Source organism: Hemitrygon akajei, chromosome 1 (genome assembly GCF_048418815.1).
Source record: "Hemitrygon akajei chromosome 1, sHemAka1.3, whole genome shotgun sequence".
NCBI lineage: Eukaryota > Metazoa > Chordata > Chondrichthyes > Myliobatiformes > Dasyatidae > Hemitrygon > Hemitrygon akajei.
This window is the reverse complement of record NC_133124.1, coordinates 12,308,585-12,327,650: the sequence shown is the minus strand read 5'-3', so window position 1 is coordinate 12,327,650 and position 19,066 is coordinate 12,308,585. Positions and strand designations below refer to the sequence as shown.

The 19,066-nt window shown below is 40.2% G+C and overlaps 1 protein-coding gene across 44 annotated transcripts in view; it reads left to right on the top strand.

Annotated features, from left to right (window-relative positions):
• The window catches only part of clasp2 (cytoplasmic linker associated protein 2), a 380,510-nt gene that overhangs the window by 336,562 nt on the left and 24,882 nt on the right, over positions 1–19,066 (top strand). For 23 of the 44 annotated variants that reach the window (XM_073033811.1, XM_073035463.1, XM_073034798.1 and 20 more), the window contains 4 exons: positions 3,767–3,876; positions 5,258–5,417; positions 7,864–8,083; positions 16,085–16,278. In XM_073033811.1, coding sequence (XP_072889912.1) covers positions 3,767–3,876; positions 5,258–5,417; positions 7,864–8,083; positions 16,085–16,278 — 684 coding nt within the window. The remainder of the gene's footprint in view (positions 1–3,766; positions 3,877–5,257; positions 5,418–7,863; positions 8,084–16,084; positions 16,279–19,066) is intronic. The other 21 variants (XM_073035883.1, XM_073034575.1, XM_073035242.1 and 18 more) reach the window with 3 other exon arrangements.

The window sequence follows — 19,066 nt, the reverse complement described above, 5'->3', positions numbered from 1 at the left end:
GCATCTCTAATCTCCCTCCTGGCTCTTCTCTCAATTTTCCATCCATTTGTCAAAAAAAAACATTTTGCAAAAGTACCTTCCTCAAAAGCAAGTTCCCTTGCTAGGATACTTGCCTTGGCCCTGTTGAGGTGTAAACTTTCCAACTTGTACACGTCCCAGAATGAGTCCCAGACATTCAGAATTTTAAGCTATCAGCTTTGCATTAATTCCCCATCCTCCTGCTTCACTCCTTGTTAGCATGTAACACTAGGAGTAACCCTGAGATGATCAACTTTTAAAATCCTGCTTTTTAATCCCATTTTAAGCTTGGGCAACACAGCACCTTAAAGTCATATCCATTACTATTGTAATCTCTCAATTGCTAAATCTTTTTATCAGTATTCCTTCTCCCCATTGTATAGCTCAACTACTTTCTGGCTCTGGGTGTACCCCATGAAATGTCATCACTCTCACCCCTCTATCTAAAAGGGAAAATCTCTTAGGGTGTGAGAATAATCGGGAGACAGCTGAACTGGCTGCCTGATGCTGCTATCTGCATTTTGGTCACCTATTCCCTCTCAATCTGCTCATTTTGGCATTTGCCATTCCCTGTTACATAATAGAGACTCTATACAATTTCTTTTCAAAGACAGGCAACAAGATTTCATTCTAAAGCAAGCAAGTAGCTGGCTTTGTGCTGGATATAGGTCTGTCTACAATATGGCATCCAATGGACTATGTTGATTGCATTCTGGGCACCACATATCAACTCTGAGGTATATCATAACTGAAAGGAGTTCTCCTCTCTCAATATTCTTGCAATGTCTTGAATTCTCTGAAATGAGTGGATTGAATTAGAAGATGAGGTCAGTGGGTTTCTGGATGTTAAAAACATAAGGCCATAAGACAGAGGAGCAGAATTAGGCCATTCAGCCCTTCAAATCTGCTCAGCTATTCCATTAAGGTTTATTTATTATCCCTCTCAATCCCATTCTCCTGCATTTTCACCATAACCTTTGATGCACTGACTAACCAAGAACCTTTAGACCTCTGCTTTAAATATACTCAATGTCTTGTCTCCACAGCCATCTGTGGCAGTGAATTCCACAGATTCACTACCCGCTGGCTAAGGAAATTCCTCCTCATCACTGCTCTAAATGGACGTCCCTCTTTCTAAGGATGTACCTCGAGTCCTAGAGTCATCCACTGTAGGAAGCATCCTCTGCACTCTATCTAGACCTTTCAACATTCAACAGGTTTCAATGTTTTTTCTAAACATTTCATTGTAATCATTCTATTCTTTCACTTCAATGCTCTGTTGTAATGAATTGTTCTATACGAACAGCATGCAATACTAGTTTTTCCACTGTACCTCAATATGTGTGACAAACATAAACCAATTTGCCAGTTTAGTCCACCGCATCTTTTTTCTAAACTCTTAACGAGTGCAGGCACTGAGCCATCGAACGCTCCTCACATGTAAACACTTTCATTCCTGGGATCAATCTTATAAACTTCCTTTGAGCCCTCTACAACACCAGCACATCTCTTCTTAGATTAAGAGCACAAAACTGCTCACAATGCTCCAAGTACAGTCTGACCAATGCCTTATAAAACCTCAGCATGACATCCTTGCTTTGAAATTTTAGTTTATATTGCAATTTGCATTAAATTTCTCTATTTTCAAAGAGAATTGTGAGACTAAAACTTAAATTTTCCTGCATGATAATAAACAGAACTGCAGAACATCCAGTGAGCGGCAGTTCTGGGTGAAATTGCCTTGTTAATGAGAGAGGTCAGAGTAGAATGGCCAGACTGGTTCAGGCTGACAGGAAGGTGACAGTAACTCAAATAACCACACATTGCAACAGTGGTGGACAGAAGAGCAGCTCTGAACATACAATATGTTGAGCCTTGAAGTGGAAGGGCTACCGCAGCAGCAGAAGACCACCCTGGATTCCCTCCTGTACCTAATAATGTGGCCACTGAGTGTATGCAGCCCAGCACTTCTACAAGGCAACCTTTCCTTGCATCTCTTTCACAGAGATGTCAAGTTCATGGGCATAACCATAAGAACATATAATCAAGCATGGACAGTTTCTGCACAGTCTCATGAATAACTTCATCTGAAGTTTTCATGTTTTATTGTTTTACAGCATTGAATCACAGTGGATTTAATTTGCCTTTTCAACACTGGTCAACAGGAAAAACACTCTTTTGTGTCAAAATGAAAATAGATCTCTACAAAGTGATCTAAATTAATTACAAATATAAAACACAAAATAATTCATTGCATAAGTATTCACCCCCCTTTAATGTGACGGACTAAATCATCACTGGTGCAACTAATTGGTTTTAGAAGTCGCATAATTAGTTAAATGGAGTTCTGTTTTTGGAGACCTGTGTGCAGTTAAGATGTTTCAATTAATTGTAATAAAAATACACCTATATCTGGAAGGTCCAACTGCTTATGAATCAGTATCCTTGCAAAAACTACACTGTGAAGACAAAAGAACACTCTAAGCAACTTTGCGAAAAGGTTATTGAAAAGCACAACTCAGGAGATGGATACACGACACTGAATATCCCTTGAAGTACCATTAAGTCAATCATCAAGAAATGGAAAGAATATGGCACAGCTGTAAATCTGTCTAGAGCAGGCTGTCCTCAAAAACTGAGTGACCACGCAAAAAGGAGACTAGTCAGGGAGGCCACCAAGAGACCTCTAACAACTCTGGAGGAGTTATAAGCTTCATTGGCTGTGATGGGAGAGACTGTGCATACAACAACTGGTGCCTGGGTACTTCAACAGTTGCAACTTTATGGGAGAGTGGCAAAGAGAAAGCCACTTTTGGAAAAAAACCTCAAATGAAATCTCAGCTAGAATTTGCCAGAAGGCATGTGGGAGACTCTGAAGTCAGCTAGAAGAAAGTTCTATGGTCTGATCAAACCAAAAGTGAGTTTTTTGGCCATCAGACTAAATGCTGTGTTTGGAGTAAGCCAAACATCACACATCATCAAAAATACATTATCCATGAAACATGGTGGTGGCTGCATCATGCTGTGGGGATGCTTCACTGCAGCAGGCCCTGGAAGGCTTGTGAAGGTAGAGGATAAAATGAATGCAGCAAAATACAGGGAAATCCAGGAGGAAAACCTGATGCAGTCTGCAAGAAAACTGCGACTTGGGAGATTTGCTTCCCAGCAAGACAATGACCCCAAGCATAAAGCCAAAGAAAGCTACACAGGAATGGCTGGAAAACAACAAAGTTCATGTCCTAGAGTGGCCAAGTCAGAGTCTAGACCTCAATCCAATTGAGAATTTGTGGCTGGGCTGAAAGGGGCTGTTCACTCACAATCCTCATGCAATCTGACAGAGCTTGAGCAGTTTTGTAAAGAAGAACAGGGAAAAATTGCAGTGCTCAGATGTGCAAAGCTGATAGAGACCTATCCACACAGACTGAAGGTTGTAATTGCTGCCAAAGGTGCATCTTCTAAACAATGACTTGAAGGGGGTGAATACTTATGCAATCAATTACTTTGTGTTTTATATTTGTAATTAGATCACTTTGTAGAGATCTGTTTTCACTTTGACACAGAAGAGTCTTTTTCTGTTGATCAGTGTCAAAAATAAATTAAATCCACTGTGATTTAATGTTGTAAAACAATAAAAAATGAAATCTTCCGGGGGATGAATACTTTTTATATTTTAAAAAAAGATGTTTTATGTTTTTGAAACAATTGGAAAACTGCATGACAAAATAATTTTACATTTTTTTAAAATCAGCAGGGATCAGGAAACAGCTCTGTTGCCAGAAGCACACCACGCTCACCTGCAGGTTGGACCAGTCCCCTTACTTCACCGACCAGTGCAACTCAGAATACTCCACCACCAAGGTAAGGTAAACATAGAGGAGGGGCGCCATTAGTTACTGATGAATTAACATTGACTTGTGGAACATTTTCAAGAAATTTTGAATGGTCTGAAATATATAGTCAAAGATTTTGTGCATGTCCAGGTAAGTGGATTAATTAGGAACGGGGATTGAACAAAATAACCCAATAAGTGCATTGGAAGCCACAGTTCTCTACCTCAACACTTCACCTGTATTCACCATGATGAAATATGTGCATGGAAGTGAGTTCAGGAAGGGGTACATGGATAATCCGGAGAAGGTCTATATTATGATGAAGGAGGTGTTAGATGACACCAAACTCTGAAGAGCTGATTTATTAAGAGGGCCGGATGATATCTGAACCTGGTTTGCTATGAGAAGATAGTTGAAACAGGTGGAATTTAAAGCAGGCAAGTGTGAGGTGTTACACTTTTGGAAGACAAACCAGGGTAGGACTTACACAGGGTAGAACAAAGGGATCTGGGAATACAGATCTATAATTCCTTAAGATGACATCACAGATAGATAGGGTCATAACGAGAGTTTTTGGCACATTGGCCTTAGTAAATTGGAATATTGAGTACAGGAGTTGCAATGTTATGTTGAAGTTGTTTGAGACAATGAAACATAATTTGGATTATTGTGTGGCATTCTGGTCACCACCTACAGGAAAGATATGAATAAGCCTGAAAGAGTGTAGAGAAATTTAGAAGGATGTTACCTGGATTTGAGGACCTAACTAGTAGGAAGAGTTTAAGTACATTAGCACTTTATTCCCTGGAGCATGGGAGAATGAAGGGGGAGTTAATAGAGGTATACAAAATTATGAAGAATATGGATAAAGGTTGAATATGAGCAGGCTTTTTCCTCTGATGTTAGGTGAGACTGGAACTGATGTCCTTGGTTTAGGCTTAATAGTAAAATATTTAAGGGTAACCTGGAGGGAATCTCTTCACTCTGAGGGTGGTGCCAGTGTGGAACGAGCTGCCCTGCAGAAGTGGTGGACGTGGGTTCAATTGGAACATTTAAGAGATGTTTCAATAGGTGCATGGATGAGAGGGCTATGATCTGGATGTGGATAGATGGGACTAGGCAGAATAATACTACGAAATATGGCCTTCAAATTTTATTTCAAAAATTGCCTAGCAATTAAAACTGTTAATATGACTTGGATCCTCTCATTTTCCCTCTGATTTCAGAGCTTGTTTCTATTCAGACAAATCAAAAGCGTAGTTTCTATTGTGGCAATTCAGAACCATATTTTGTGAGATCAGTTTCAGTTTTGTGCTTTCTAGTGCTACATTTGCTAAAACACATGGAGTGTAATCAACAGTAACCCCCTGCAATAAGACTTTGCCAATTCATAATTTTCATCTTTTAAGCAGTGCATTTAACTATGATGCAGAAAACATGAACTCAGAAGAAATATACTGCTCTCTTCGAGGTATGTCTGAAGCAATCCAGAACTTCAGTCTCCTTAGTCAAGAAGAAATGAATGAACCTTTGAGGCGAGATGCTAAAAAGGAAGAGGATCTGGAGCAGGTAACTTCTGTGTATTTCTATAATTTTGCCTTAATTGATACCAACTTTAGGAGGATACTTCTTAACTACATGCAGATCAGGTGGTGCTTTCCAATCTTTCCCTTTCTACCAACTGACTGAAAATAGAATGAATGTGCTAAGACCATTGGTCTTGGGTCAGTTCTTCCTACTTAATGGATGACGTTGAGCTGGAAAAATAGTAGAAGTGCTTCAATAAAAGGTGAAAGCTTCAAAGGTTCATTTTTATTTTCAAAATATGTATGCAGAATACAGCTGAGATTTTTCTTCTCCAGATAGCCAAACAGTACAGAAAAACCATAGAAGTAATTGAAAGAAAAGACATCAATCACCCCGGCACAAAAAAAACTCGCAAACTGCAACCCCCCCCCAACCCCTCCCTTACACAAAAGCTAACAGATAGCCCACACGCAACAAGAACCTCAAACCCAACCTCCCAGCCTGCCAATCGGCAACAAGAAAGAAAGACCTAGTTAATGCAATTATGAAGAAGGCATGCCAGTGGCTATATTTCATTTGGGATTTGAGGAGATGTGGTACATCATCAAGATTCTAGCCGATTTCTACAGATGTACCACGGAGAGTATTCTGACTGGTTGCATCACCCATCTGGTATAGAGACACAAATGCACAGAATCGGGGAAAAAAGCTTCAGAGGGTTGTAAACTCAGCCAGCTCCATCAAGAGCACTGGCCTCCCCAACACTGAGGACATTCTCAAAAGATGGTGCCTCAAGAAGGGCAGCACCTAGATTAAGGAACCTCACCATCTAGGCCCTCTTCTCATTACTACCATCAGGGAGGTGGTACAAGAAGTTGAAAACACACACTCAATGTTTTCTGTCAGGGTGAAATGTCAATAAATTTGGAAGTTTTTTTAAATTAAAGTGGAATTGATCATTATTTCCGGGCAATTCTTAATTACTAGTTATTGAACTTACATTACAATAACAGAAAAATCCACTGAATAATAGCTTGGCACTTTTCTCCACCAAATGTAAAGTTCACAGTTCCCACAAAAGCATAGAAGCCTTTAATTTGTAATCAAACCTCTGCTAGGTTGAATTCTGGTCTTGTCCAACAGTGAAGCACAAACTAGCTGTAATTTCTTCAGCTGTAATACTGGGGCATCAGACAGTTCAACAACGAATAACAAAATGCTGGAGGAACTCAGCAGGTCGGGTGCCATCTATGATTAGTTGACTTTTCGGACCGAGCCACATGTAAACACTGGCAAAGAAACAGCAAGCCCCACTATTCATTTGAATGGAATGGAATCACTGCTAGGGAAAGAGAAGATATGTTACAAATTTTTGGATAAATTGACTTTTAGTTCTGAACTGATTTGAGTTTTTTTTTAATCAGACTAGGGTTGTGAGTGGAGTCAACAGATAGAAAAAACGAGAGCAAAGCCACTAAATTGTAGAGGAAACCTGGGAACTTCAGTGTGGAGAAAAAAAGTTTAAAACATTGTTTCTACTGCTTGCAAATCATGAATGTAGAATTCTTGGAACACCCAAAGAAAAGAGGCAGTGAAAAATATTTGAACTTGGGGGCTCTTAAACTTTGAAGTTTAAGAGCCCCCAAGAAGTTTGCTACTGGTGGCTTAAGTTAGAGAAGAGGGAAAAGAAATTGTTATATAGGGGGTGGATTAATTGCTTGGAAAGGATGAATATGAAGGGGTCTGAGTACATGGAAAGGGGAGTAGAAATAAACACAAGTTGGCCATATGTCCCACTCTCTTTGTACTACACTTTTCCATTTATTGAAAATTCTCATTTATTGAATCCAAATCTGGTGAATGCTAGATAAATGATGGTGCTACGGTGAAAGTGGGACAATGTGTACCTCAAAACTTGTTACATATATCAAACCCACTGCCCTCCACTTATTGAATAGGTACTAATAAGCTGACATTGTTAACAAAAATTATAAAATACGCCAGGGTACACCAACGTGCTCCAAACCAAGTGAAATGTTTTAGAGTTTAAATGTATGTATAAAATATGGCAGCGAAGTTTTATATAAGCTCTCAAAAAGATCATTGTGCTAATGACTCGATCATCTGTTTAATAAACAGATTTAATACTGTAATAGAAAACTAACTCGTCCTTTATAAAGAATCTTTTTCATTCACTTGAGAAAGTAGCCTGTGCTTTGTTTTAAATTCTAATGTGAAAGAGCATCTCCAGTGTTCACAGTAGCACATCAGTTCAGAGACTTTATTTTTAGGCTTACCTTTCTGTCATAGGATTTGAAATACAACTTTCTAACTGTATTGAGAGGACTACCAACTTAACCCACTGTTTCCAAAATAAACCATTTCATTTTGAAGAGAAAGAGAAAAAATGGGTATGGAAGGCCAATAGTGTGAGGAAAGAGGAAAAATATTTTACTAATAGTTCTTAATTTCTACTTCTGCTCAATAGGTCACTGCTGGAGCTGCTGACGTTAGAGGAGGTGGTGATGCCACTGACTTAGGACGAATTGCCCTTGACAATAAAACTTCAATGTTAAACACCATGTCCCATCGCAGCAGTTCCCGGCCGCGTGATTATCATCCCTACAACTATACAGATAACATCTCTGTTAGTAAATCGGCCTTAAAGGAAGCCATGTTTGATGATGATGCTGAACAGTTTCCTGATGGTAAGTAGCAGATCTATTTCATTAGTAAGTATCTTTGTTCGAAAATAGCATTGTTTACTCAAGCCCACTATTTTATGCTTATTTTAGTATTTTTTTATCTATTACTTTGATTATTTGCTATGCCATGAGTTTTAAAGTAGTAAGTGAAAATGCTTTAACCGGAAAACATCTGTTTTGATCTGTTTGACATCAGCAATACATGTGGTTCACATACCTTTTTGTCATTAACCCTTTACATTGGTGGCACAGCGCAAATCTGATACAGTGGACCTTGATATTTAAATCATCAAAAACATTGGCATATTTTTAACAGCCCTGCATGCATTCTCATCTATAAATGACTTCAATGATCAGATTTAAAGATTAGCATTTTTGTCACACCTACATCAAAACATGTAGTGAAATGTGTTGTTGCCGTCAAATCAGTGTAGATTGTGATGGCAGCCGCAAGTGTACCACGCTTCTGCCTTCCATATAGTATGACCACAACTAATTAACGGACTAACCTGTACATCTTTGGAATGTGGGAGGACCCCAGAACGCCCAGAAGGAAACCATGCAGTGGCAGGGATTGAACCTCAGTCGGTGATTGGTGATGCAGCAAAGCCACACTACCACGTTGCCCTTTCCATTTCACAATGATTGTAACAATCTAAGTATTCCACCTGTCTGTGACATGTAGACTGACCATTATTGTTTTCCCTTCTCTTTATAAATATGATATAATAAGTTGTGGTGATGTCACCCACCCCAAAGATTGTTCATCAAAGTCAAAATTGAGCTTATTGTCATTTGCTCAAATACAGGAGCAAAGGAAAATCTGTGATAGCAGCACAGGCATGTAGCATCATATAAGCAGCCATCACAAGAAAAAAAAGAAACACGTTAAACATAATTTATGTAAAAGTTAACATTTAGACAAAAAAAAGTTTGCCATTTTTGTGTCAAGTGGACCAGCTGTTCATAATGTTCTTAATAAGCTGGTAAGGAAGGCGGGCTCTGTCGTGGGCAAAGTACTGGAGAGTTTAACATCGGTAGCTGAGCGAAGGGCGCTGAGTAGGCTACGGTCAATTATGGAAAACTCTGAACATCCTCTACATAGCACCATCCAGAGACAGAGAAGCAGTTTCAGCGACAGGTTACTATCGATGCAATGCTCCTCAGACAGGATGAAGAGGTCAATACTCCCCAATGCCATTAGGCTTTACAATTCTACCGCCAGGACTTAGATGATTTAGATGCATATCATATTTTTTTACTGAGTTAAGTATTGTATGTAATTAGTTTTGCTACAACAAGTGTATGGGACATTGGAAAAAAAGTTGAATTTCCCCATGGGGATGAATAAAGTATCTTATCTATCTATCTATCTATCTAATGTTGCGAAACTGTAGTGATTATGTTTTTACCATTTGGTTCAAGAACCAATTCTGTGGCTATGGTTGTTGGAAGTGAACCATTCACTTGGCATACTGCAGAAGATTATCAGGGCAGTATCCAAGGCCAAGCCATCTTCAGAATACCTCATTAATAATCCCTGTTCCATTCTCAAGTTATCTTAAGTTTTATGATATGAATAAAGAGAAGTCTCAAGCTTTCAGGAAAGTATTAAACTGAGGGAGGGCAAATTAAAAAATTATTAGGTACAGGCTGGTTGAGGGGGCGGTGGGAGGTGTAGGAGTTTAATTGGGCAAGTCCACATTTAGTCTATAAGACATGGTTGCAGAAATGACATATTTGGCCCATCGGGTTAGCTCCGCCATTCCATCAGGGCTGATTTATTTTCTCTCCCAAACCTATTCCCCTACCTTCTCCCTGTAACCTTTGATACCCTTATTAATCAAGAACCTATCAACCTTCACCTTAAATATACAAAATAACTCTGTCTGCACAGCCATCCATGGTGACAAATTCCACAGATTCATTATCTATGACATTTACCAGTTTAAAGACCAGCTGATGGAATGGCCAGACTAGAGTTCAGGACTGACCTGTTCAGTCAGGAGGAAGGACAAGGATGTCGAGTTAAGGAACCTTGGATGTCAGGAGAGGTTGTGAATTTAGACAAAAAAACAAAAAAGAAGCTTGTGCAAGGGTTTGAAGCCAAAATCTGACAAGGCACATGAGACAAAAGGGTGACAAATACAGGACTGAAGGTGTTAAATATGAATGTACACAATATCCGGAATAAGGTAGATGATCTGGTTGTGCAGTTAGAGATTGGTGGGTATGAGTTGTGGTCGAAAGAAGATTTTAATCTGCAGTTCATCATCCAAGGATACACATTGTATCCTAGGTAGGCAGAGGAGGTGGGGTGACTCTAGTGGTAAAAAATAAATCAAATCCTTAGAAAGTGGTAACATAGGACCAGAAGATGTGGAATCCTTGTAGGAAATGGCAAAGGTAGAAAGACCCTGATGAGAGTTATATACAAGCCTTTGAACGGTAGCCAGGATGTGGGCTACAAATTACAATGGGCGATAGAAAACGCATATCAAAAGAGCAATGTGATGATAGGCATGAGGGATTTCAATACACAGGCAGATTGGGAAAATCAGGCTGGTGCTGGATCCAAAAAGAGAGAATTTGTTGAATGCCTATGGGGTTATTTTTTAAGGGCAGCTTGTGGTTCAGTCTATTAAGGAAACAGCAATTCTGGTTTGGGTGTTGAGTAATGGAACAGGGACCTTAAGGTACAGGGATCTTTAGGGGATAGTGATCATAATATAATAGTCTTCACCCTGCAATATGAGAGAGGAAAGCTAAAGTCATATGTATTAGTATTACAGTGGAGTAAAGGGAACTATAGAGGCATGAGAGAGGGGCTGGCCAAAGCTGACTGGAAAGGGACAATAGAAGGATTAAAGGCAGAACAGCCATGGCGGGAGTTTCTGGGAGCAGTTTGGAAGATGCAGGATAGAGATATCCCAAAGAAGTAGTATTCTAAAGGCAGAATGACACAACCATAGCTGACAAACAAAAAAAGAAAAAGGGCAAAAATGAGTCAGAGGACTGGGAACCTTAAAACACTAAAAGGCAACTATAAAAAGCAATAAAGAGGGAAAAGAAATATGAAGCCAATGATATCAAAGAGGATAACGAAAGTCTTTTCAAATGTACAACGAGTAAAAAAGAGGTAAGGGTAGATATCAGACCATTGGTAAGCTATGCTGGAGAAGTAGTAATGGGGGACAAGGAAATTGAGGATGAACTAATTAAGTAATTTGCATTTGTCTTCACTGTGAAAGACACTAGCAGTATGCTGGAAGTTTGAGAGTATCAGGGACGAAAATGAGTTCAATTGCTGTTACTAGAGAGAAGGTCCTTGAGAAGCTGAAAGGCCTGAAGGTAGATAAGTCACCTGGACCAGATGGACTACACCCATGGGTTCTGAAAGAGGTAGCTGAACAGATTGTAGAGGCATTGGTAATGACTTTTCAAGAATCACAGATGGTTCCGGAGGACTGGAAAATTGCAAATGTCACTCCTCTTCAAGGAGGGAGGAGTCAGAAGAAAGGAAACTATAGGCCAGTTAGCCTAACTTCAGTGGTTGTGAAGATGTTGGAGTCAATTGTTAACTATGAGGTCTCAGTCTACTTGGAGGCACATGATAAAATAGGCCAAAGTTTCCAGAAGGGAAAACCTTGCCTGACAAAGTTGTTGGATTTCTTTGAGGAAATAACAAGCAGGATAGATTAAGAAGATGTTGTTTACTGGATTTTCAGAAGGCCTTTGACAAGGTGCGGCACATGAAGCTGCTGAATAAAGGGCATTGTTGAGGGTTTAGAGTAAGTTCATAAGAATGATTCTGGGAATGAATGAGTTATATGAAGAGCGTTTGATAGCTCTAGGCCTGTACTTGCTGGAATCTAGAAGAATGAGGGGTTGTCTCATTGAAACCTTTCAAATGTTAAAAGGCAAAGATAGAGTGGTTGTAGAGATGATATTTCCTATAGTGGGGGGAATCTAGAATCAGAGACCAGAGCCTCAGAATAGAGAGACATCCATTTAGGACCAAGATTAGGAATTTCTTTAGCCAGATGGTAATGAATCCATGGAATTTGTTACCACAGTCGGTTGTGGAGATAGGTCACTGGATGTGTTTAAGGCAGTGGTTGATAGGTTCTTCATTAGTCAAGGCATGAAAAGTTACTGGAAGAAGGCAGGAGTACTCTAGAGTGGACAATGTTCCTTTGTTCAAGAAGGGAAATGGGGATAATCAGGAACATTGTAGGTCATTGAGCCTCACATCAGAGGTAGGGAAGCTATTGGAGAGGATCCTTAGAGATAAGATTTATAAGCATTTGGAAAAGCATGGTCTGATTTGGGATAGTCAGCATAGCCTGATTTGGAACTTCTCTTAGTTCTTCTGTTCTACAGCAGTCCCAGGGCCCTAGCATTTCATTCTGAAAGTCCAGTACATTTTTGTCTTTCCAAAGTGCAATACCTCACACTTATCTGAATTGAACGCCATTTGCCATTCCTCAGCCCACTTCTTTGCAAGTCCTGACAACCAGTTTCTCTGTTAACACCATCTATTTTAATGACATACGCATCCTATAATTGTTTGAAACTGAAAGCCATTTAAGTTCTTGTCTAAAATGTGGCATGTTTAATATTACAAACTAAAGATGATTCAGATCCTGAGTTTCAAAAATATGTTTCCCTATTCTCCTGCTGTCAAAGTAAAGAGATGAGTCTACTTGAGAAAAGTGATGATAATATTTTTTGACTAGCTGTTAGACATTTTAACTTGCAAAGGTACAGAATGATTACATTATAAGTTGATTATCTCTAGGTTTGCTGATAGTGGGCGCTACCTACTTGAGTGAATTTATTAATGTTTTGGAGAAATTGAGGAGGGATATTTAGAAACAATATTTCACTGGATAGGCTTCATGAATGCAAAGCTAGGTTTGTTGTAAATTTACAAAATCTAGTTCTTTCTAGATTTATCACAAGGTCAAAAACAAATTAAAATTTGATCTACGTGTGTTGACATATTAGCACCACAAACATTGTAACAGGTAATACTGTGTTGGCTAAACATTTTGTTCAGCAGATGCAGTTTTTAAAAGATAAGAGTGCATGAATAAATGCAGTTCTCTCTCGGTGTCTCTTCCATGGAATACTCCCCAATGCCATTAGGCTTTACAATTCTACCGCCAGGACTTAAGAACTTTTTAGAAGCTATTATTAATGCTTTTTGAGATAGTGATTTAGATGCATATCATATTTTTTACTGAGTTAAGTATTGTATGTAATTAGTTTTGCTACAACAAGTGTATGGGACATTGGAAAAAAGTTGAATTTCCCCATGGGGATGAATAAAGTATCTATCTATCTATCTCAAAGAGACTGTTGTATGTTTTTACATTTGTGAAGAATAATTAGGGCTGTTGATTGTAGAATTATTACTGTTCAGTTCATTCGTAACTCTTCGTAATGTAAACCTGTGCCTGCATGAAGCAAGAGCTGGAATCACATTCAGGCAATGGCTGACAAGTGGCAGGTAAAATTCACACTATTCAAGAGACATTAATTACTTCTGACATTCAGTAGTGTTATTAGTACCAAGTCACATCCCCGTACCTTCATCATCCTAGGGATAACTAACTACTGACCAGAAAGACTACTGGATTGTAAATATACACTCAGTGGCCACTTTATTAGGTACTCTCGCACAACCATACACATTATCCTGTACCCAGTAAAGTGTATGGTTGTGGTCTTCTGCTGCTGTAGCCCATCCATTTCAAGGTTAGATGTGCTGTGCATTCAGAGATGCTCTTCTGCACATCACTGTTGTAAAGTGTGGTTATTTGAGTTGCTGTCACCTTCCTGTCAGGTTGAACCAGTCTGGCCATTATCCTCTGACCTCTATCATTAACAAGGCATTTTCACCCACGGTACTGCCACACACTGGAATTTTTATTTTGTTTTTTGCATCATTCTCTGTAAACTCTAGAGACAGTTGTGTATGAAAATCTCAGGAGATCAGCAGTTTCTGAGATACTCAAACCTGGCACCAACAATCATTCCACAGTCAAAGTCACTGATCACACTTCTTCACCATTCTGATGTTGGTCTGAATGACAACTAACCTCTTGTACATGTCTGCATGCTTTGATACATTGAGTTGCTGCCACATGATTGGCTGATTAGATAATTGCATTAATAAGCAGGTGTACCCAGTAAAGTGGCCACTGAGTGTATGTGCACAGCGTGACCACAAGGGTAGGTCAGCATTGGATATTCTTCCTGACACTCATAAATAAAGTTACTTGTCAGGAATGGTATTAAATCTCAGCCTGAATGAACCCTGTTGCAGCAGTACTCATTACATTCAATATCACCCGGCAGAAATCTGCACACTAGGCTGGCAGCTCATCCGTCCTTTCCCAACACTCACGTTATTTCTGTCATGGGTCCAGTCTCAAAACCCATGCAAATTACTTCCCTAAGACTACTCTGAAAACAGCTCACTAATCTTTAAATACATTCTTAAATAAAGTAAATAAATGAATTCCATATATAGTACTGTGCAAAAATCTTAAGCATCTAGATATAGCTAGGGTGCCTAAGACTTTTGCACAGTACTATATTTGTCAGCAGAGAGCAAGTTTGTAAGTCTGGTGTGAGAAAAGGTTGTTGGGAATAGCAAGGGTGGAGCGCTGTGGGAGGGGCTTGGGACAGGTGGCAGACGGGCAGGGGGTGGTGTGGATGCTGGCACACCCAGCCCTTAGACACCGGGCAAGGTAATTTGATTCCAAACTATTAGATTGGTGATCATTACAGAATGTTTCTCCAGTGCTTCCTGCTCCCTCCCCTTTCCCTTTTCCCAACCATGATTCCCCTCTCCCTTTCCCCTTCCTACTCTCAGTCCACAATAAAGACCCAGGTTTATCATCACTCACACATCATGATTTTTTTAAGGCAGCAGTACAGTGCAATACATAAAATTACAACAGTACTGTCCAAAAGTGTCCATGCTGCACTGCAGTTTCTTAATAATCTATAGCTCCTATTTTCATTATTCAGTTTCAAATGAAGTCTAGATTCCTTTTGCTTTATTTGCTGTTGTCTTAAATAGCCCACATCCTTTATGCCACATTCCATTGACTAATACCATTTTCATTGTATCTTTCCTTTCTTGGTCTCATCATTTTGGTAGATCAGTGCATCAATTGATGTGGATGTGGTTGGCCACACCACGCGTTTCTGTGCTGTACAGCTCAATTCCTTGATGATTTCATACTTGACATTCCCCTTCCCTCACCCACCTACCTTCTCCCTCACTTGGTCTCATCTATCCCCTGCCAGCTTGTACTCCATCCCTTCCCCCACCACTTTATTCTGGCTTCTTCACCTTTCCTTTCCCATCCTGATGAAGGGTCTTGACTTGACACATCCTCTGTTTATTCCATTCCATAGATGCTGTCAAACCTGCTGAGATCCTCCTGCATTTTGTGGATGTTCACATTTGTCGATGTTGTGTTCCTATCAATTACGAGAGCCTGTGCCTGATTGACTAAATTCCATTCCACTTTGGTAGCTTCATACATTTTGAATTTAGAAATGAGATAGTCATATATTTTTTACTCCATTTTAGTGTTTGAGCAAATTAATTGATCTTTGAACTGTTTGAGACTGAGCAGTTGAGTGTTATTGGAGTGCCTTTAATTTTTCAGTTACTCTTTGAGGTGGAGAAGGTGTGTTTAATTGTTAGTATTATTAATCTTTAATCTCTTAGCATAATATGGTTGCAGGAATAACGTAAGTATTCATTTGTGAGATATTTGTTCTATCATGGCTTTGAACTTTGTATGTTCTTTTAATACCAACCCTTCTTACAAAATTGTGTACACTGGCCATTAATAGTTGATTTTGAGATAATCTACTTGTAATGCAGTCATTCCATTCCTTCAGACACCTATTAACTCATTAAGTTAAGACATGAGTTGTGCACACGGGGCATTAATATTTGACTTTTGTTATCAGATGCTACTTTGGACCAGTCTGATTTGGTTGCAGAGCTACTGAAGGAACTTTCCAATCACAATGAGAGAATAGAAGAACGTAAAGCAGCAATGTATGAACTCCTTAAGTCAATTCAAGAAGAGTCATTAGGCGTGTGGGATGAACATTTCAAAACAGTTTTACTGCTGCTTCTTGAGACACTTGGAGATAAAGAGGTTAGTTAACTTTGAATTCTCCATTCCATGGTATTTCTCATTATGTCTTTTCCTTTGCAAGTTCTGTGAATGTATACACCAGGTTATATTCCTAGGATAAACAGTGCCATGGCATTTTGTAGAGTTAGTTACAGAAATGTGCAAAGTAACCTTCCCTTATGTTCCCATTCATCTTTGCTTACAATGCAAAAACACCTATCCTCCAGCTCACCATATGGGGACCTGACTCTGTTGGGCAGTACAATCTAATTCATAAATTGGTGATCAAGCAAGTGAAGTTGAGTTAAGTTTCCCCCTCTAGTTCAAGAGTCTGATGGTTGGGGGTAATAACTGTTCCTGAACCTGGTGGTGTGAGTCCTGAAGCTCCTCTACCTTCTTTCTGATGGCAGCAGTGAGGAGGACAGCCTGGGTGGTGGTGGTCCTTGATGATGGATACTGTTTTCCTGCAACAACACTCCTTGTAGATGTTTTCAATGGTAGGGAAGGCTTTACCTTTACCCATGATGGGCTGGGCCATATCCACTACATTTTGTATGATTTTCTGTTCAAAGACATTGGAGTTTCTATACCAGGCTCTGATGCAACCAGCCAATATATTCTCCACCACACATCTATAGAAGTTTGTCAAAGTTTTAGAATGCCAAATCTTCGCAACGTTCTGAGAAAGTAGAGGTGCCTTCTTTGTAATGGCACTTATGTGCTAGGCCTTGGACAGTCCTCTCAGCTGATAACACTAATGAGGTCTGGGTCATGGACCTCCAATTTCCTCCTCCTGAAGTCCAAAATCAGCTCTTCAGTCTTGCAGACATTGTATGAGAGGATGTTATTGTGGCACGACTCAGCCAGATTTTCAACTTGTACAGCTCTCTATAAAGAAACAACAAGAAAGGCACAGAAACTGCTCTGGGGCGTACTGGAGAGGTTGTGAAAGAGGGACAGCATCCAGCAGATCCACTCAACCAAAGCTGAGTCTTCAGTTAAATGTTGATCCCGACAAACCTGCTGTGCAGATGCAAAAGGTTTTAACACATTTACCTTCATCCATCAAAATATTGAGTGCAGGAGTTTAGACGTCATGCCAAGTAGTTTTATAATGTTATGAGACTGGGAATACTCATGTTCGAAGGGACCATAATTACCTTATACACCGGTCACTAAAAGCAGATGTCCAGGTGCAGCAGTCAGTCAGAGTATATATTGGTCTTTATTACTAGCGGATTGAGCACTATGTCATACCACGCTTGCTGAGATGACATTTGGAAAATATTGCATACAGTTTTGGACTGCTTTTGTAAAATAGAAGATGCTTGCTAAAGACTGAGTGTGCCTGGGATTTCCACACTGGTCCCTGGGAGGGCAGGGCTAATACCAAAGGTGAGATTGAGGAGGCTGTGTTGTAGACTACTAAGTTTCAAACAATAAGGGGCAATCTCACTGAAGCACAGAAACTTGATAGAATGCTTGACAGGCCAGACACTGAGTTTATGCCCCTGACAGTGGTCGTGGTTTCAAAATAAGAGATGAATTTAAACATAGAACAGTACAGCACAGTACAGGCCCTTCAGCCCACAATGTCGTGCCAACCCTTAAACCCTGCCTCCCATTTCACCCCCCACCTTAAATTCCTCCATATACCTGTCTAGTAGTCTCTTAAATTTCACTAGTGTATCTGCCTCCACCACTGACTCAGGCAGTGCATTCCACGCACAAACCACTCTCTGAATAAAAAACCTTCCTCTAATATCCCCCTTGAACTTCCCACCCCTTACCTTAAAGCCATGTCCTCCTAACTAAGGAGAAATTTCTTTACTCAAGTTGTGAGAATCTTTGGAACAATGGGGAGGCTCAATCATTGATGATGTTTATTTTATTTTTATTTAGCGATACAGCATGGAACAGGCCCTTCCAGCCCTTCGAGCCACACTGCCAAGTAACCCTTGCTATAATCCTAGCTTAATTGCAGGACAATGACCAATTAGCCTACCAACCGACACATCTTTGGACTGTGGGATAAAACCGAACCACCCAGGGGAAACCCACGTGGTCACGGGGAGAACATACAAGCTCTTTCCAGAGGATGCTAGGATTGAACTCTGAACTCCGCTCCTTGAACTTGTTACGTTCCCCAGTAACCGGGTGACTTACCAGCAAAGATAGATAGGTCCGCTGAAGCCTGGTGCTACTATTTCCAAACGTTTTTATTTATAAAGGGGCACAAACGTATGGTTACTACAAAACATTCAGATCATATACATCGTCAAAACTCAATCTAAAGCACAGGTGTAGTAATAATCAAAAATGAGCTCTATCGTTGTCTAGGGGATACTGAGTCCAATTGGGTATAAGAGTCACTCAAAGTCTGCAGGCTTCCCCGTTTCGGGAACCGCTGACATTTCACGTGTTGGATAGAGAGAGAAGGAACACTTGCCCGTCGTCTTTGCGAAGCAAATCCCTGTTGTTAGTTAAAACGGTTTGTCCATTGGTTCCAGCCACAGACTCCCGATCTGGAATCTAACGCACGTGGCTTCCTTCAAAATGGCTTCCCACTCCGACGGGAAGCACTATCGTGTCTTCTTCATGTGTCTCCTTGGTGCGTCTGAGGCCCCGCCTCGGCAGCCCACCTTTTATCTGGACTGGCAGGGTTGTCGATGTCCATCAGGGTCGGGGGGCGAGGCAGTCTTTCCCCCATCACCCATCTCACCTTGCCCTGAGGGTCTGCACGTAGGCCAGTTCCTTATTCCACAAAGGTGTCTCCCAAGACAATGGCTATGTCCAAGGCTTTTGTCTT